This window comes from Pipistrellus hanaki (assembly GCF_964339955.1).
Source record: "Pipistrellus hanaki genome assembly, chromosome: 6".
Taxonomy (NCBI): domain Eukaryota; kingdom Metazoa; phylum Chordata; class Mammalia; order Chiroptera; family Vespertilionidae; genus Pipistrellus; species Pipistrellus hanaki.
The window spans coordinates 42533351-42554547 of record NC_140508.1 but is presented as its reverse complement, the minus strand read 5'-3'; the positions used below and the strand labels follow the sequence as shown (position 1 = coordinate 42554547).

Sequence of the window (21197 nt, the reverse complement as noted above, 5' to 3'; positions counted from 1 at the left end):
TTGGGGTCAGCCACTTCCTCATTATGGACCCAGGCTGATGGGCAGCCACTCTCTCCAATTTCACCGGTGATCATGCAGAGGACAGGAGAATTCTGGAAGGCCTCAAACCAGCAATTACATGGCCTCACCCAGAGAAGACACGTTTAAAGCTCTCAGCATGATGGCAATACCAGGTACCACTCGGTCAGACATAGAGATGTGGCCCACCAACCACAATGGGGCCAGGAAGTGGTATGTTGCCAACTGAGGGTGAAGAACCAGAAATACCCAGTGAACACTAGTGACTATTGTCCCAAGTATCAGCCAGTGGTCTTCTGCTGTAACGCCACTAAGGTTGCTTTTGCTTTTGTTTCTGGAGCCATAGCAAACTACTTTGTAATGGTTTTTGAGTGAATAATCAAGTAGATGAATGAACAGCCCAATTATATAAAAGGGACAATATTGCCAATCCTGCTTGCTTAATATGGAAATGAAGACTCAAAGACTGTTATGTGGGTTGCCCAAGATCCCAGTGAGAATTCTCAGCCAGCATATCCTGAGTGCAAACTCATCACTCAGAACATTCCACTGAAAAAACCAAGGATATGCCTCTGAGTTAGAACTTGATGGTAAGCAAGTTTGTGAGTTTCCCAACCTTTTGACTTTATTCCAAGGATCTGATGGGTGTTTCCCTAAGGAACAAATGGATTTCCTGTGCAAAAGGCCCTGGGCGTTGGGTGGGACTTGGAAGGGATCAGGGAGAGTTGGAGAATGTCTTTATTCTCTTCCAGATAGATTTTCTTTTGAAATGCAGTGAACAGTACCCACTATAACAGGAGTAGAATTTAAAGAGACAACTAAGAAAAGATGGTGAGATGGGGAATTAGGGAGGTTAATTCTGATTCTCGCCTCCTCTGAGTTGCAGGAGAGAATCGGGGGCCTGAGCTAGCCTTTCCTTTCAGTGATTGGCTCCCCCTCCACCAGCGTGGTTGCTAAGCAAGCGCCAGGTCTCACTCTGTGTGCGGTCATGCACTGTCCAACCTTCAAGTTCATGAAGACAGGACAAAGGGACGGGATGGCAGGAAAACAGGCTCTGAGCGAGACAAGTAGCTCCAGAAGATGGAGAAGAGCCAGAGGCCTAAACAGGCTGGTAAAGAGTTAAGGAGGAGGGGTCAGTGAGAGGGCAAAAGGGACACCTGTAATACTTTCAGCAATAAAGATAAATGTTTTTAAATCCTGCGGCAGAAATGTGACAAGTCACCCTGAGAGGTAGAAAAGGATTCTGAACGGTCACTGGCTAATTATTCATGTCCTTGGTTTTCCTATGTAAACCCATCAGTGACTTCTGATTCTACCTGGGGGACTTGGGTAAGTGATTTCCTTTCTAAATGTCAACATTCTTATCTGTAAATATGGGCATGATATTGGTTCCAGCTTTATAGATTTATTGTAAGAATCATATGGGGTGGAAGATTTTAAGCACTTAGCATAAAGACCATACTAGGTAGTATCACTATTAGTAACGTTCCCATTGTTCAAGCAAAAAGTTTACTTAAAAGAATATATGCACTTCATAAAGTAATAAAGTGAAAATTGGGAGGAAAAATAGTTACCGAGACTGGCAATGGAAAATAAAAGCAAATCAGGATAAAGAAAAAAAAAAAAGTACAGCTTTGTTTCCCAGGCAGCACTGGGATCTATGCGGCTTCACCGTCCGCCATCACGTCTCTCACTGGGGCTCCCTCGGTGGTTCTGAAAGAAAGAAAGAAAGAAAGAAAGAAAGAAAGAAAGAAAGAAAGAAAGAAAGAAAGAAAGAAAGAAAGAAAGAAAGAAAGAAAGAAAGAAGGAAGGAAGGAAGGAAGGAAGGAAGGAAGGAAGGAAGGAAGGAAGGAAGGAAGGAAAGAAAGAAAGAAAGAAAGAAAGAAAGAAAGAAAGAAAGAAAGAAAGAAAGAAAGAAAGAAAGAAAGAAAGAAGGAAAGAAGGAAGGAAGGAAGGAAGGAAGGAAGGAAGGAAGGAAGGAAGGAAGGAAGGAAGGAAGGAAGGAAAGATATATATATATTTCTTTATTGATTTCTGAGAGGAAGGGAGGAGAGAGAGATAGAAACATCAATGATGAGAGAGAGTCATTGATTGGCTGCCTCCTGCACACCCCCCACTGGAGATCGAGCCCAAAACCCTTGGCTGTCCCCTTGGCTGGAATCAAACCTGAAACCCTTCAGTCCACAGGCTGACGCTCTATCCACTGAGCCAAGCCGGTTCTCAGACCTTTATGGTGGCAGCAGCTGGAGGGCTCGCACCAGCCCAGGTGTCTAATTCAGGGGGTCTGAGTGGGGCCTGCAAATCTGCATTTCTAACAGGCTTCTGGATGGTTCTGGTGCCACTGTGCAGGCACCAGACTCTCAGAACCACCAATGACAGGCACAGTTCTCTCCATGCCACAGATGAGAGAGGGGCACAGGTATGTTGTTTTCTTAGATGTCTGCAATTTCAGAAACCTGGGTCTGTGCTTTGGATATCTCAGGGATGACCTGATGGCTTCTCTGCTGTCCCGTTTCCCCCTAATGGCCCAGGATGACCTGTGGCCTCCCTTGCCCTCCATTCTTCCCTCCTAGTGGCAATTCTGCAGCTTGAGTGTTGGCTTAGGTTCCATCCACCCCACTCTGTCCTTGGCAGCCGCCCTCCCAGGGTTTGGAGCTCTGCCCATCAGTGCCTGCAGCATATGGTGTGGGGGTTGCCTTGTTCTTATTAGCCTCCTTTGCAGGGAACAGTGTTCTGGGCTCTGGGCAGACTTCCCTTCCCTCGGGGCCGCCCTGGTCTCCTGCAGGTGGTTAGCCACCTGGTTAGTCTCAGCTATGCCCTGTTGGAAAGTCTGGTGCCCAGGGTTCCGTATCTTTGCTGGGTTTGCTGCGATGGTGGATTCTGACCCTTGCCTGTCTGGGCTACTCTCAGTTGTCACCTTGGCCACCGCCTAGCATGAGCTGTTGCCCAAGTGGGCAGGTTTCAGCTTACTCTGTACCTACTTTTTCTGCCTTGCCCCGAGAAGCTATCACACCAGAGTCCTGAGATGAAACAATTAAGAAATAATTTCAACAACTATTTACCGATCAGTATTATGTGCCTGGCACTGCTTTTGGCACTGGGGGTAGCAGCACAGAAAACAAAATATCCTGCCTTACATTCCAGTGAAGACAGGTAAGAAAGGAAGGGGAGTGGGGAGTGGAGGTGGCGGGGAGACGCAGCTAAAATAGTTAAAGAGAAAATGAAGTACCGTGTTTCCCCTAAAATAAGACATCCTCCGAAAATAAGACCTACTTACAGGTTTCCTTCTGAGTGAAATATAAGGCAACCCCCTGAAAATAAGGCCCCCCTAGGCTAAACATGATTTGGTCCACTGATTCTGAAAGAACAGGAGTCACAAGAAATTCACCAGGAAATTCAGGAATTGGATTGTTATGGTGATGTTCCAGAAGATGATGACATGATTGTCATTGAATAAATGAGTAAATTCTTGATACTGTAGAATTCACAGTTTGTCTGGTTTGTGTTGACAACACCGTACTACCGTACCGTATATAGATAATAAATTTCCTTTATTTTCATTTAAAAATAAATGTTTACCGTATTCTTCTTCATGGAAAAATAAGACATCCCCTGAAAATAAGACCTAGTGCATCTTTAGGAGCAAAAATTAATATAAGACACTGTATTATTTTCGGGGAAACAGGGTAGAGAGTGCTGGGTGGCTCCATTTTAAATCAGGGGATAAGAAAGGCCTTCCTGGGTAGATGCCATTTGAGTAAACACCTGACAGAGAAGAGGAAGCAAGTCACCAGGATATTGGGGAAGTGTTACAGGAAATGAATGGTCACTAGCAATCTTTTACTATTGCTCATCAGGCTCCTTTTTGGGCCCCTCCTCTTATTTCCAGCTTCCAAAGGTGGGGACATCAGCTGTCCTAGGATTCAGCCCTGATCTGTCTTCATGCCCCTCCCAGCACAATCTGATTCAGTCCTGTGGCTTTAAAAACCACATGTATCCCACCCACTCCAAAATTTCCATCCTCAGCCTTGACATTGCCACTGAGCTCCGGGGACATATAGAGCAAACTGCTTACTTACCATCTCTACATGGGTGTCTAAAAGGTTCCTTAATCTTAACTTGTTCAAAACAGAAAGCTTGACTTTCCTCCCAAACCCTGCTTCTCCTCGGATCTTTCCCCTGTCAACTACTACCATCGCCATCTCATCAGCTATCAAAGCCAAAACCTAGAAGCTGTCCTCAACCTCTCCCTTCACATTTCACATCCAGTCCGTCAACAAGTTCTAACAATTCCACCTCTGAACTGTATCTTGAGCGTGACCTTCTCTCCATCCCAGCCACCACCTCCCAGACCAAGCCTTATCACTGAAATTCAACCGAGGTCACCTGATTGATCTCCCTGCTTCTGCCTCTGCCCTTCTTAGATCTATTATTATCACGAGAGCCAGAATAATCAGTTTAAAAAGTCAGATAGTATCACTTTCCACATTAAAGCAATCCAGCGACTTTCCATTTCACAAGACTCCATCCAAACTCCTTAGCTTTGCTACAAGGTCCTCTCTCCCTCCACCCGCACTATGCTTGACCTTCTTTCTGTTATCTGTTTCCCAGATGGCTCAGGATGCCCCGGGGCCTCTCAGGCCCTTTAACAAGGCTCACTCTCTCTTGCCTTAGTCCTTTGACACTAGTTGCTGCCTCTGCCTGAAACTTTCTCATCCTGGGCCTCCTGGAGTTGGCTGCTTCTTACCACTCAGGTCTCAGATGGATCAGCCCCTCACCAGATAAACCTTCTCTAACCTCATTGAAACAAATACCCATTCTATCTCCTTCTTAGCTATTTCTTTACTGACATTTATTACTATCAGATTGTTTCTTGTTTGTTTCTGTCTGTTGCTGGTTTCCCATGCATGTACACACACTAATGGAAGCACCATGGGAGTCCTTGTTTGTTTTATCCACTAAAGTAGCTCAGGACCTAGAACAATGCCTGGCAAATAGGCATTCACTCTGGTGGCTGGATGGATGAATGGATAGCATCTGATAAAAAGAGCTGCTATCTAGCATCATCATTTCCCTGTGAAGGGATACTTAAGTCAGAAGAGGTAGAGACAGGCTAGCACCGTGGCCAAGATATAAACGCAGGAGTCAGAATGCTTGGGTTTAAATCATGGGTCCACCAGGACTATCCCCCTCAATCTCAATTCCCTCCTCTTCAAAGTGGAGATTTTTGTGCTCTATCCATACAATGGAATATTACTCAGCCATAAAAAGAAATGAAGTACTGACACATGCTACAATGTAGATGAACCTCAAAAACATCATGCTAAATGGCAAGAGTCAGGCACAAAAGGGCACATATTATACAATGTGCTTATATGAAACTAGAGGCCCAGTGCACAAAAATTTGTGCATGGGATGGGGGCTGTCCCTCAGCCCAGCTTGCACCCTCTCCAATCTGGGTCTCCTCAGGGAATGTCTGACTGCCAGTTTAGGCCCAATCAGGGATCCTGCCTAAACTGGCAGTCAGACATCCCTCTCACAATCTGGGACTGCTGGCTCCTAACCACTTGCCTGCCTGCCAGCCTGATCACCCCCTAACCAGTCTGATTGGTTCCTAACTGCTCCCCTGCTGACCTGGTCACCCCCAACTGCCCTCCCCTATTGGCTCAGTAACCCCCAGCTGCCCTCCCCTGCAGACCCAGTTGCCCCCAACTGCCCTCCCCTGCAGGCCTGGTCACCCCTAACTGTTCTCCCCTGCTAGCCTGGTTGCCCCCAATTGCCTTCCCTTGCAGGCATGGTCACCCCTAACTGCCCTCCTCTGCTGTCCTGGTCACCCACAACTACCCTCCCCTGCCAGCAATCTTGTGATGGCCATCTTTGACCACATGGAAGCGGCCATCTTTGATCACATGGGGGCAGCCATCTTTGATCATATGGGGACAGCCATGTTGTGCGAGGGTGTGAGGGTCAATTTGCATATCACCTCTTTATTATATAGGATAGCGGAAATAGGTAAGTCCATTGATACAGGAAACAGAATTCCAGAAATGAAGGGGAGGGGATATTGGGCAGTAACTTCTTAATGGGCATGAGGTTTCCTTTGGAGATGATGAAAATGTTTGGAACTAGATAAAAATGGTGGTTGTACCACATTGTAAATGTGCTAAATGCCACTAAATTGTTTACTCTAAGTGGTCAATTTTATGTTATGTGAATTTTACCTCAACTAAAAATATGGGGATTTTAACAATGGCCCCTACTGTGCAGGGACATCATGAGGATTAACAGAGATGCTGCTGCAAAGCATGTCATGAGGTACCTGACATTTACCAAACAGCTAAGAAATTTTACCACTCAGTAGTTATCTTACATAGACATAGCTTTATGGAACATCATTTTCTTTTCTTGTTTCACATTTTACCATGATGAGAACTGGAAACTTTATCATGGATTTGCCTCAGGTCACGAACCATAATTTGAGAGCCACTGAAGTAAACAATTTTGAGAAATATAATCACCTTTTGTAAAAGGCCCCCTTTAAAGAGCCAGCCTCACTCATTTAGTAAACTGAAAATACAAAGGGGAGGAGCTTGTGGCAGCAGTGCTGTGCCGAGATGGACAGGAGCCAAGGGCCGGTGAGTAAATGTGAGCCATTCAGTTTTTCTCACTAAAGTGAGGATGACAACGCATACCCCTCTTTCTCCCCCCCTGCCCCCCCAACAAGCAGCAACAGGCATGACAGCAGGAAAAACACTGTATTACCTGATCAGGAAGAATGTATCAACCCCAAGATAGAATGGGCCACTCCGAGAATAAAGGTAGAGTGGGTTTTTAAGCACTCTTGCTTTCCACTCGAGCACATTATCTGTAACAAACATAAAAAACTGTGTCTATTGATTTAATACCAAAAAAAAAAAAATCATGTGATTTATCTTCTCAGAAAAAAACAAGAGAAACACATTCCACTTTCAGTTGTATTGGGAGGGTGTCATGTATCCCCATCATTCACTTATGAGGGGATCTTGGACCAAAAAGAAAAGGGAGGAGACGGAGGTACCTCATTGTAACTAAGACTCTGGGCGCCTCTGTGCTCTCAGTGGCCTCAGCCCCTTAGGACTACAGCAGTATCACCTGCTCATGGGCCCGTGCAGATCTCTGGGAAGTTCTTCAGACCCCTCTCAGCTGCCCCCCAACTCTGATGCATGCATCTGGCCCCCGGGGGGACAGTACCCCCGGGAGAGTACTTGAAGGGAGTGTTTCGGGGAAAGGTCAAGAAACATTGACTTGACTAATGCACAGTACTTATCTACACTTGCCTGTTTTTCCAGGAGAAAAAACAAAATGTCAGTTTCTGGCATCATTAATCATGATGAAAGGGAGCCCAGCTGTTTGGACAATGAAAATACAATCTCAGGTATCACTCTTCACTTGGCAGCCAGGTGCCTGATTTATACCCTGGAGGAGGCAAAGCAGCCACTGGACACTGGCCTGGAAAACTCATTTATGGGAAGTCCTGGCCACATCTCTAGACCAGAGGAAAGCTGTGGCCTCCCGTCCTATGGCCCCACGTGCTCCGCTCACACAAACATGCTCTCCTCCTTGACTGCTCTCAGAGGCCCATCAGTTCTCCGCACCCAGCGACAGCCATGCGGTCATCTGGCTGGTGTGCCCCGACATGATCCACAGGAGACTCAGGACTCGGATGCCATTCAGGGCAGAGCACGTGCTTCTTGACGCTGTGGTGGTCCAGATGGCTGGCACGTTCTTCTGCCAAGAGAAGCATCTCAGAGCCCGGTCCATGGCTCCTAGGCATCCTAGGCGAGAGCAGAGGTGTCACCGTCCCCCTGAAAGTAAGACCAACTCACATGCTGCCCCACTAACAGAAACCAAAACACATACCAGTGATCGTGGCTGTCCCCAGATGATCCCTCATTGTGGTCCTGGACCGCCCACCTCAGTTCTCCATTGTCCCCTCTGGATCTGTATGTGGACCCCTGGACTTAGTCTCCTTCCCCAATGAACCCTGACTTCGCCTGACAGACATGACTTAAGGTTGGCGCCCACACTGGCCTTGCACAGAAGACACTGCCCAGGTTCAGGCCCCAGGATGCCAAGGCCTGACCACAGTCTGGTGTTAAAAAGTGTTGGGGGAGGGGAACTTAGACATTATTAAGAAAGCACATCAGGGCAGCATTTTGCTGGAAATGGCATCCCTGGTCCTCTCCCAAGGATGAATCACTTACAAATAACATCGCTGCCTGTCAAGGTACAGGTATGAAAACAGAGGTAAGGGTGCAGGTCGTATGTGAGGTATTCCTGGCCCTGAGTCTGGCTATCGCTTCCTAGCTCTGTGACTTCTGGCAAGTGAATTAACTTCTCTGTTCTACATTTCCACATCTGCAAATGGGGAATCAAAGTAGATCTTCAATCATAGGATTATTATGAAGAACAAAGGAGTTAATATCATAGCTACTAGGCTCACTATTTTAAGTCCTGTTGCTTTAAGAATAGTTCATCCCTTCTACTTAATTTATTCCCTGCATTTTTTCCATTTCAATGGAACTCATCATGAGAGCCAATTAAGTGGCTAGAACTGTGGAACAGGAGTCTGAAAAGCTCAAGCTGCCTTCAAGAGACTCTGATTTTCTCCCAGAGGTAGCTTGGTACCTTAAACATTGTGGGCACCAGAAATCCTTGCAGAATTCAAACTTATTCACAAGGGACAGCTGGCTTATAACCAAGCTGTGGAAATCCAAAGCAAGTTCTTAAAATGGAAGAATATAATTGCCTAACGTTTTGAGGTTCCAGCCATAACTATGCGTTTTCCCACTGGAGTTGCTCTCAAATGTGCACGCAGCTCTGCCTCTCATTAGGAGGGCTTTTCACTCCCCAGCAATTGGCAGAGACCCAGCACAATGAACCACCCTACACCAGAACCCCCGTGGCTCCCCTCAGCGCCCCAAAGAGCCACAGCCTGCAGGGCAAGACGCAGGATCTGGGCTAGACTCCTACCAAGTTTCTTAGCCTCACTGGGCCTGCTCCCTCCCTTTTAAATTTAGCACAATTTTTGGCAGGGCTCTTGTGAAGATTCAAGAACGTTTGTCAAACATCTGGCCCAGCGCCTAACTTGGCAAGCAAATACTGAATACATTTTGCTATCATTACTTCTATTTTCATCTACTTGTGGGTCACACTTAACTAGCAACAGCTTATAAAATCTGAAAATAACTGCTCACTAGGGAAGACGGCCTCTCTGAGCGCCATTCCCTAGCTCAGAAGTGGAGAGCCGCGGCAGCCCTTCCAGTCTCTCAGATATTCCTGGGGGCCCACTGTAAGCCAGGAACTCATAGCAGGATCCCTGACCGCCGGGGGCAGCAGCCACAGCTCTTTACTTTATGAAAATATCCTCGAACACTCGCTCATTTTTTCTCATCTAAATGGTAAAGGACGGCTCCTGTAACAGGAAACCACCCTGAGCAAATGCAGGGATTATTCAGAGGATAAAGAAGCAGGAATCTGAAATGCCCAGTCTGGCTCCAAACCTCCAGAAGACAAGGGTCTTATGTTGATTTGACTCACTGGTGAGTGTGAAAGTGGAGAGAAAAAAGTGTTGGACCCTAAGGGCCTCTCCATCTCGAGTCCTATTTTCAAGCATTTAGTAATATAATATTTTGCTCCGATGGCATGAAATGACCCCCCCCAAAAAAAAAAAATTGCTATAGCAACAGAACACGGAAACCCCCCAGTCTGAGGCCACAGTTTAATGTAGCTGTTAAAAAGCTAAAAACCTTTAGTTTCCCCATCAAAAAGTGTCATTTTGGGTGAAGAAGCTAAAGTTTTAGTAACCAATTCCTGATACCATCCTGTGATCTGGTCTTTAAAAGCAAGGCTCTTGGGACAGCCTCCTACAATGACCAGCAATGGTGGGCGAGGATAACTGTCGGCCCCCCTCAGTGTGACAGAAGCTTGCAGATGGTCCCTGGAACCTACTGGACCTCAGCGGGGTCAGTGTATCCAAGACCCCTTCCCCCACACCCCTTCCTGACTTAACTGAAAAGATGAGGAAAAGAACAACAAATTAGGAGGAGGTAAGTACATCATCTCATTTAAGTCCTTCAACAAATCCCATTCTGTGCCCCCGTTTTACACAAGTGGAAACCGAGGCTCCTAGAGGTCAAACAACATGACTCAGGGCAGAGTTAGAAACCAGGCAAGTGTGAATGGGGACCAAGCTTGAGCTCTTTTTGCCACTCCCACTGTGGAACTTTCTACAGGGCTGCCGAGTAGCTAGCTGGTCATGTAAGAAACAATTGAGGGGTTCTGAGCCTCAGGGGAGGTCATCATAACTGTCCCCAAAATCTGATGGGGCTGCAATTGAAACAAGAAAGCATTAGATTTACTTTCTGAGACCCCAGAGGGCCAAACCAAGGCCCACTGGTCAAAAACACAGGACGGCAGGGACTGACTCCACAGAAGCCTAGCACTGAACACTTCCCATCATGATGTCACGATGGGGTCATTGGAAGCCTCAGGACTGGTAGCCAGCTTCTGATCTGGGGACTACAAACATGTTTTTCGTTGTTTTTCTTGTTGTTGGGATTTTTTGTTGATGTTGCTATTGTTTTTGTTTTTGCCTGGAGATCCAAACAGAACCTGATAAAATCATGACTACACCTTCCCTGAAGCCTCTTTCTCACATATTCATATTCTTCTGGTCCATTCATTGAAATTTTGTTGTACTTTTATTCCCCTCATTGGAGTAAAGGAGGGATAATTGTGTAGACCTACAGGGGCCTTGCCAAAAATTATATCATATGTTCTACAGGTATTTGCATGACAAGGTGTTCTCGTTTCAGTGTGTGTGTGTGTGTGTGTGTGTGTGTGTGTGTGTGTTCTCTTAGCCTCGCCATATGGGCAGGAGGAAATGAAGGCATTGTTCCTGATTTTTTAATTTAGGCACAGCAGTGTGACTCATTATCCACTTCTGGCTCAGATACACTCTGCCGTGTTTTAATCAGCTGTACTGCGTACTCACTGCCCTGGCTCGTGCACATGTAAACCGTGTACCTTGGCCATGAGTCACCCGTGAACTATGACATTGGAAACAGACATTGAGATCCTGGGACTATTCCTTAGAACATCACCACAGAGGAACCCAAGCACTGTGCTGACCCAGTCTTGGAGTAGCACAAAAACACTGGATAATTGTGCCCAGGAAACAAAGCAGCATTTTTAGCGACCTCACCGCGGCACCCCATGGGGCACAAAGCCTGAATAGTGAGTAGCAGAGACCCACCCTCCACGCCGCACTCAAGTTGCTGGCTTTGCCACACTTAGCATTGGGGGAATTCTTTTCCAGTTCTGTACTCATCTAAGTCACCTCTCATGAGTTTATTAAAATGTTTACTTTTTCCTCTGCTCGGGGTTCCTGAGAGAATAGCCAGGCCGCCGGGCCACTGGATTCTGCTTTCGCTCCTCTCTGTCTCTCTCAAAGGCAGGCTCCCGTAAGTGGCTGAATGTGCCCCGGGTGTGGAGGATGCCCCGCGGTCTGACCCCCAGGCCCTGGCTCCCACATACGCAGTTCCAGCCACAGGAAGGGCAAGGCCGAGCAGGGTGAAAAACCTGTAGGGAGAAGAACTCCATGTGCGGCCACGCCTTCACTCACCCCAACACCACAGCACCAGGACCCAGTAAGGTGCAGAGAAAACAGCCCAGCAAACGCAATACCACTCCAGGCCCTTGCTGGAAGACAGGTTAATCTTTAACATTGTTAAGGATTAGAAGTAGTTTTCTAAGAATAAATACATGAAAGAAATTACAAAGTAAAAGATCAATGGATTTCACTAAAGTTCTTATTATAATTATAAAAAAAGCAATAATCAAACATCAGTAAAAACATCAGAAGATACTTGCAGCTGATACCACTAAGGATTCACATTCTTTATCTATAAAACTAACCTTAAAAACCCATACGCACCCAAATAACACACTCATGGAAAAGGGAGAGGAGACTAAATAGCAGATAAATAAACTTGGGCGGGGGTCATTTTCAATTTTTAAAAATATAAATTAAACCAACTGATTTATCTTTCAAATTGATACAGTTTTTATAAAGGTGTGGCTCTGTCCATTTATCATTGTCCAATGCATCCAGAGATCACTAGTTCAGTTCCTGGACAGGGCACATGCTGGGCTTCAGGCTCAATCCCCAGTAGGGGGGCATGCGGAGGCAGCCAATCCATGTTTCTCTTTCTCCCTCTCCCTTCCTCTCTAAAATCAATTTAAAAAAAAAATGTTTATTCAAGTAGCTTTGGATGCTACTTAAAAAGAGTGACAGGGTGATGAAACAGGCACCGATGTCTCCTAGCAGGAGGCAGTGTAGGTGAAATTTTCAGGAAAGCACCTTATCAAATGATTCGAGTTATGAGCCAGCAATTCCATTAGTTTCTCCTATGGTGCAAGGCAGGATGCAAACAGGAAATAGCCTGCAAGATTGCTGAGGTGCTTGTGAAAGCAGCCAGGCCTCAAATAAGAGACACACACTTTCAGTGGTCACGTTATAGGACCAGGAGGATTTGGGGACCCGATACATTTCTCAGTGGTTCTTAAACCCAATCTCTTTTGGGTGTAACTATCCTTCCTCTTGAACACCTGCATTTTCTTGTTTACGGTCAATGGTGACCTCCCTGCACATGGAGCCTGGGCCAGTCATCACTCAATGACTGAGAATCCAAGGCGACGTAGAGTTGGTGAGTGGATGTTGGTAAAACAGCCCCAACATACACATCCCAACCAGGTCCCACAGATGCCATACTCACAGACACACGACAGCAAACATGTCGAGGGGGAACATTCCGGCAGCACATCTGGCCACACCCACTTCAGGCAGGGAGGATGCATTAATTGTAAAGAGAGAGAGAGAAGGAGCCAAAAATGAAGCATTTCTGAATCTTAAAATACCTACCAAGACAAAAAACAAAAACAAACAAACAAACAAAAGGATTGTATTAATAAGACTTTAGTTACCAAAAATACTTTATACTTTTCCAAGGGTTTTCATATCTCTTATTTCAAAACAAAATTTTGACATCAAAAAGGGCAGCTGGCTTTTAATAGATCTGATTGACAGATGGATGGGGGGAATGGGGCACAACGATGCAGAAACTCGCAAGAACTAGGAACGCTGAGCCCAGCTGGAGGACCATGGCTCTCCTGACTTCTCTGCCCAGACTCCCTCAACCTTCCTAGCCCACGGCGCTGGGAATGAGCATCCTAAGGAGCATTCATCGCCAAGCTCAAATCTATTTGTGAACAGGTCCCCACGAGAGCGGTAAATGCACTATGACCGTGGTCGGCAAACTGCGGCTTACGAGTCACATGCAGGCTCTTTGGCCCCTTGAGTGTGGCTCTTCCACAAAATACCATGGCCTGGGCGAGTCTATTTTGAAGAAGTAGCGTTAGAAGAAGTTTAAGTTTAAAAAATTTGGCTCTCAAAAGAAATTTCAGTTGTTGAACTGTTGATATTTGGCTCTGTTAACTAATGAGTTTGCCGACCACTGCACATGAGATGGAATGACATGATGGAAGTCCACAATGTGATAGAGAAAGGTACTGTCTGAAAGTGAAGCTAAGACGCACCAATTTAGGACTAGTTAGTCACCACAAGAAAGAGTCTATAAAGATATCAGTGGTCAGATCAGCAGGCTCAGACCTTATTGTGCCTCTGCATTCCCTGCAGAGCCTGGTGTGTGGATCCTCCCTGTAAGGGTCTGACCCAGGAGGTCCAGGCCGGGGCCTGAGAACCTGCCCTTCTAACTAGGTTCCAGGTGCTCATGCTGCTAATCGGGGTACACACTTTGAGAACCACAGAACCAGGGACTTCCAAAACCTCCACAAAGGAGAGGACACAGCACCGTTTAACAAAACAGCAACATCAAATGTAAGTAACAACAATGCTGCTTTTCATTAAGTGCCCATTAGAAATGAGACACTTTCTAGTCATGATTTCTAATCCATCAACAACCCTACAAGGAGCTCTCTCTCATTCACTGTATTTTAAGACAAGGACAATTCTCATTAGATAAGCTCGTGAACTTGAGCATAAAGGTTAAGAATACAAGTTCTACACTTTAGGAGCCTGAACCCACCCCTTACTATATACCATGGGCAAGTTAGTTCATCGCTCTGCGCCTCAGTTTTCCTCTTGATAAATGGAGATCATAAAACCTGCCTTGTAGGGTTGTTGTGAGAACTAAATGTAGCAATGACGATAAAGCAATTAGAAGGAACTTGGCTCAACTAATGGAGTTGTCTTTGTTATTATTGCTGCTAAGTGGCAGGGCCAGAACTCAGCCCAGGGTTGTATGAACTTGAAGAATGTGGGGTTTTTTTATTCCCTCATGTTACCTTATCTCACCACACTGCATTGTCTAGACTTGCATTCAGGAAGCTTGGGTCTGAGCCAGCTTGCTGTGTGACCCTGGTCAAGTCACTCCACCTCTCTGGGTTTTATTTCCTTATTGGCATACGGAAGAAGGGTAGGTTGGACACAGTGTATTCTAGTGCCCCTTCCACTCCAGCACCCACTGTTCCATGAGTCTGGGTTTCTAAAATGTCTAAGGACTTGCTCTGAAATTATGTGTTCCCAGCTACTTGCTGGTAGTATTTGAATTTCCCAAATAAACTCTTCCACTGAAAAAGAAGTGTATTGACCATCGCTATGTCTATTCCCGTTGGAAGTTCTATTTCTAATTTTAAAGGAGTCCACTGGCCTTTGTCAATCAACCACTCATTCACGAGCCTCTGGGCCATGGGAACCGGGCCCCAGCCTGACGACCCTGCGTGATCTGAGAAAACCAGCTTCCTGGCCTCGGAGGCTAAGTCCAGCTCCATTCCCACGGTGACCGTCTGCAGACATCCTGAGAGGCCCAGCAGCCAGAACCTTCCTTTGTCGTCTTTAACTGCTCAGCACATAAAAGCTTTGTACTTTATCTACACTATTGAAAAAAATATTATTTTTCACCCCAGGCCCTACAGCAGCAGAAAGGAGAAGACAACAGAACTAGGAATAAAAACATAAAGTAAGTCTCTGGACTTCCAGATGAAATTTCCTTCACCTTCCATTGTTTTTTAAACGTGTCCTGTTTTTTACATCCGAGTCTTCCCTTCAGCATGGGCTCAACAGCAGCTGAAAAGTGATATTCCCTCGTCTCCAATGGTCTTTCTGCAGCTAAATCCTAGAGGAGCTGCCTTCAAGCCCCAGAGCCAAGAAAACAGCAAGTTACAGCAGACCTCACCTGCTTTGCCCCAGGAGTCCTTCCTGCTCAGCCAGTTATTTGTTGAAGGCTGAGACGTAAAGGGTTGAGCAACAGTGTCCTGAGCCAGAGAACACAGGGGCCCGGGGTCCTCGCTCAGCGGGCAAACCTGGATGCGGAGAACACCTGGGTCACAGGTTGACACTGCCCATTACACCTCAGATGGTCCAGGCTGGACGCTCACAAAATGATATTCCTGGCTCTGCCCAGATCCATCACCACACACCCACTTTGGAGAGTGGCAGCAACTTCTAAACCTCTAAGTAGCTAAGAAGCCAGAACAATGCGGAAGGGGTGTGGGTGGCAGGGGAGTGTGTAACTTGGTTACACTGAAGGCATCATCAGCTTTGGCCTTACATTTCCATCAGGGACAGGGGTGCTAAGGGATTCCACAAGATCTCACCCCCAAACTCCCACTGCTCTGTGCCAAGCACCTTACAGATAGGAGTGTGGGCAATATAAGCTCCACCCTTAACTCCACTGCACCGCAGTCACTCCTTAGAGGGGGCTGGGAGCCAGCTGGGCAGGGAACTCTGGGGTCCTAGGCACTGAGAGTGGGACCTGGAAGGGCAGGTGCAGGCTCCAGGTTGGCACCTCTTCTTGGCTCTACAGACGTCTCATCCAATAGAGAGGACAGCCAGGGGAAGGCCAGTGGAGGGGTCCCTAACCTATGGAGCCCAGGACAGGATCCTGGGTGCCTAGGTCTGAGGGATGCTGCAGACACCATTCCTCCAAAGCACCCACCCTCCTCTCATGTTAGTCACAGGACTCTGGGATCCTAAGGGTCCAGAGGGGAAGAGACTGAGTAGAACAGAATTGAGCTGTATAGTTCCCAAAATCAAGTTCAAAGGGACTCTGAAAAGAGATTGCTATAGATTGAATTGTGCCACCATCACCCCTCCAAATTTCTTATGTTGAAGCCCTAAACAGTGGCTCCCACGGTTCCTCAGAATGTGACTGGTTCTGGAGACAGGGTCTTTAAAAGGTGATTAAGTTATAACAGGCCACGGAAGTGTGCCCTAATCCAATCCAACCTGCATCCTTATATGATGACATTTGGACAGACGTGAGCACACAGAGGAAAGCCCACGTGAAGACAGCAAGAAGGTGTCATTGGCAAGCCAAAGGTAGAGGTCTCAGGAAAGACCTTGATCTTGGGCTTCCAGAAATGTGGGAAAGAAATTTGTTGTTTGAGCCCCAAAGGCTGCAGTGTTTAGTTAAAATGACCCTTTGAAACTAGCATAGGGACTCACCAGAGTGCTATGCTCAATGGGGCCGCACTCAAGCAGGGAACCAGGCCCAGACTCTCATAATAAGGCTGCTCGGTGGGGCTGGTTTGCTGGGCTTATCCAACCCCATGCAACCACCCAAGTCAATGTCCTCAGATCCCAGCAGCACTGAGAAGCACCCACACCCAACTCTGACTTTTGCCACAGTCAATAAAACCAATTAGCAGCCTGTGCTCATTCAGTCAACCTCAAATGTCTACACTGTGCTACACTCTAGATCTACACAGGGGAACGGGGAATAGGAAACCTTTATTCGAGCTGTTTCCCACCGACATCTCATCATGCCCACCTTCCCAAATCTTCCCTAACTCAGACCAGCTTACGACAAATCTTCCCTAACTCAGACCAGCTTAAGACCTCGCTATAAACATTCCCCTTTCTCCTCCCCAGTGAGATTCCCTTTCCCTTCACCCCAAAATTCCTCTCCAGACCTGCCTGTCCCCAGCACTCAATGTGACACTGACTGTTTATTTTCCAGCAGTGTTCCCCAGCAGCCTTGGGCACACATTCTTTTCTTACTAACTGAATTATAGGCTTCCCAAAATGAATAACTCTCAATTTCTTTTGATGGTCCTCCAGCACACATGTGATGTCACACACAAGAGCCAAATAGAAGAATGCTCAATAAATATTTTCTGAATTAACCTTAGAACAGGAAATGGTATTCTGTGAAATGTTTTGGATTCCTTTTGAGTTCTTAGTCAGAGAGGCACTTTTGTGGATAATTCAAGGGGTTCTTATCAGAATCACTCCATTTTCTCAATCCATCAGGGAAAGATGTATCCCTTGTAGTGCTAGCACCATTGTTCTACTATGGAGGCCTCACAATTCTGATTCTAATTGGCAAAGCAGGATGAGATCAGCCTAGCAGAGCATAGGAAAGAGAACAATTTACAACTATTATAAGAGACTGTTGAACATTGATTGCAAGCAGCTCAGTACTCATTGTTTTGGGCCACTGCAAATGGAGACAGTGAAATCACCATATGATATTCTCAAAATTCCATCAAGGCAGGAGACAGAGAAAGCAGAGTCTGGACAAAGTTTGCTCACTCAGTGTTAACCCTTAAACCATGCCCCTTCTTTTCAGCTCTGTATTGTCCCGGTGACCAGGTAAAGTCATTGGCCTCATAAGTAAATTTCAGTCAATTTCATCTTATGTTTATCAAGCATGTTCTAAGTATAGATATGGGTTCAGTGGCTGAGTCATCACCCTCCCAACTCCCTGTTGTGTTTAAGGGACCTCAGATAATCCAGCCACATTAGGAAACTGGGTATTAGGTAGTTTTCTGGGTTGAATTGTATTTCTCACCACATCCCACCCCCCTGCCCCAAAAAAGGTCCAAGCCCTAACCCCTAGGGAACTAACTGTGAATGTAATTTTATTTGGAAATACAGTATTTTAGATATAATCAACTTAAGATGAGATCATACTAGGTTAGGGTGGACCTAAATTCAGTATGACTGATGGATGGCCTTATACAAAGAGGGAAGTTTGGGCACAGACACACAGAACAGAACTCCAAGTGACAACAGAGGTAAAGATTTGGAGTAATGCATCTTAAATTGCCCAGATTATGGCATTGTGCTATAGGATGTGGAAGGAGAGTAGAATATGCCACCACAAAATGCCTAAAAGAGTTTTGATAAGAGGCCTGGCTCCGAGGGAAAGCTATTACCAGAGATAACTTTGATCTGAATATCCCATCTGTATTGCAAGGCAAACATCTAATCACCAAGCACCTGTCCTTCTTGTCCTGTGAATTACTCTGCTGTCCTTTGAAGCCCTACGCCCCTATCCCACTCCTGAGCCCAAGATGGCATCTAAGCCTCAACTGCCAACTTGCCTTTGGGCTTTGTATTTTTATGGGAAGTATTTTTTTTTCTTTCTTTCTTTTTTTGGGGAGAGGGGGGAAGTATTTTTCAATATTTCCCATACATATGGAATTAATTTTTTTTCCTGTTAAACTATCTTACGTCATTTTAATTATTAGACCAGTCAAAGAACTTAGAAGGGTAGAAAGAAAATTTTTTCCTCCCCAACAATCCCTAGGAAATGGAACTCAGTGAGTGACACTGAAATATGCACATATAAATTGTTCGGGCCTGTAACTAGATTTGTAATCATCACATCCAAATTTTATCTAGAATCTCAACACTCTGGTGCTACGTATTTTCATTCTCAGGAACCCACACACACTGGTTTAAATTTTATAACATTCCACAGCAATCACACTGTGCAGTTTTTTGCAATATGTTCTGCTCTGCCCAGTATCTTTTTCCCTCTCTATGCAATACTGACTGGTTTCTTTTTGGCTTTTCTGCTATGGTCTCCATGGGTTAACTCCCTGCCCTCCTGCTCTAAATGAGTAAAGTCTGCACAAACAGCTTCCCTCTTGTGATTGTTGAGCTGGTTACCCCCACACTGTGGGGGAAATATTGGCAACTCCATCAAAAGCTATAAGGAACAGCTGACAAATCCTTTCCAGATGGGAACCTTTTCCCCTGGGCAAAGACCTTCCCATTTCGATCTACTACCTCCGTGCAGAGCTGAAGAAATGCTTTGGCAGTGAGGACTGAATTATATCCAAGTCAGCTCTGCTCACCCTAATCCTTTCTCCACTTCCTCAGAAAATCATTAAAATATCTTTGCAAAAGAGAGCAAATCGGTGGTCACCAGATTGGAGGGGGTTGGAAGGCTGAGTAAAAAAGGTGAAAGGGATTGAGAAGTACAAATTGCCAGTTATTAAAATGGTCATGGGGATGTCAAGTACAGCAGACAGAATACAATCGATAACATTGTAATAACTGTGTATGATGTCAGATGGGTGCTAGACTTCTGGGGTGACCACCTCATAAGTTATATAAATGTCTAACCACTATGTTGTATACCTGAAACTAACATAATATTGTGTGTCAACTGTAATTGAAAAACAAATAAAATATATTTGTACTGTATTAATAATAGCTTCTACCCTCCCATTTTATTCTAATTTTATTTTATCATTCAATCTGACTAATAAGCTTAACATTTAAAAAACTAGGCTAATTGATAAATCTCTTAAATCATATGAACATTAACTCAGATTTAGGGAGTCATTTATTCACTTGAAATGCTAATTTAATAAAACTCTGCAAATTTATCTTCGTTGCAAGGCTATTTATGACTTATTCAACAAGAATTAAAATTAAAATTTGATTTATTACAATCGGTTTTCTTTTTAAAAGCACATAAAATATTTGGCTAGATATATAATGTATCTAGAGCTCTAGGGATAATCATAAATTCAGAGGAAAATTAAGGTGATTGAAGATTAGCTGCGATATAAACACTTAAAAGAGGACTTTTAATAATGTGTGTGATATTGTGACATAATAAATATATATTAGATCTTCATCCTCAGTTCCTGGTACAGAGCCCCTAAAGCCCTTGGAATTTCCTGCGTGTTAGGGGTGAGAGGAACAACTGCTGTTATTCATAATAAACTCCTTTCAACCATACTTGAAGTTATGCTAATGAGGGGACTCCTTGGGAATGGCCTGGGGTGGGGGGGGGGGGGTTGCCAAAAAGAATAATTTTTGCCAAAACCAGTTTGGCTCAGTGGATAGAGCATTGGCCTGCGGACTGAAGGATCCTGGGTTCGATTCTGGTCAAGGGCATGTACCTTGGCTGCTGGCACATCCCCTGTGGGGGGTGTGCAAGAGGCAGCTGGTTGATGTATTCTCTGTCATCGACATTTCTAGCTCTCTATCCCTCTTCCTTCCTCTCTGTAAAAAATCAATAAAATATATTTTTTAAAAAGAAAAGAACAGAACAAATCTTGTGATAAGAGGGTTGGAACTTTCAGACCTATCTCTGACCTCTAGAGAAGAGAGAGGGGGTGGGATTTGAGTCAATCACCAGTGGCCAATGAATTAATCAGTTGTGCCTAATTTAACTTCACGAGAACCCCAAAGGAAGGGGTTCAGAGAATTTCCATGTTGACGAAGACACTGAGGTGCTGGGGGAGGGGGGCGTGGGGTGCACCCTTAGAGGGCAGGATGCTTTGTGCCCCTTCCCACACACCTTGCCCTGTGCACTATTTCCTCTGGGCTCTTTCTGAGTTCTGTCCTTTCCAGGAGTAGTAAGTAAAGTGTTTCCCTGAGTTTTGCGAGCCATTAGAGCAAATTATCAAATCCGAGGAGGGTGTCATGGGATCACCTAATTTGCAGCCAAGCCAGAAATGGGTAATCTGGGAACCCTCTACTTCCAACTGGCATCTGAAGTAGGGGGGAATCTTTTGGGGCTGTGCCTTTAACGTATGGGGTGAGCACTACCTACCGTTAATCAGTGTTAGAAATACATAAGGTGAGGGGGAAATCCCACCTTTGGTGTCAGAAGGGTTCTATGAATAGAGGAACAGTGTTTTCTTTCTTAAAATATATTTTAAAATTGATTTTTGAGAGAGAGGAAGGGAGATGGAGAGAGAGAGGGAAACATCAATGTAAAAGGGAAACTGAATAGCTGCCTCCTGCTCACCACTACTGGGGATCGAGCCTGCAACCCTAGCATGTGCCCTGATCAAGAATTGAACCT

The 21197-nt window shown here is 45.4% G+C and overlaps 1 protein-coding gene across 1 annotated transcript in view; it reads right to left on the bottom strand.

Annotated features, from left to right (window-relative positions):
- The window catches only part of LOC311624832 (O-acyltransferase like protein-like), a gene marked incomplete at its 5' end in the record, with an annotated part of 49924 nt that overhangs the window by 15481 nt on the left and 13246 nt on the right, over positions 1-21197 (bottom strand). The window contains 4 exons of the mRNA XM_084888430.1: positions 6781-6883; positions 7653-7832; positions 11426-11640; positions 12837-12978. Coding sequence (XP_084744556.1) covers positions 6781-6883; positions 7653-7832; positions 11426-11640; positions 12837-12978 — 640 coding nt within the window. The remainder of the gene's footprint in view (positions 1-6780; positions 6884-7652; positions 7833-11425; positions 11641-12836; positions 12979-21197) is intronic.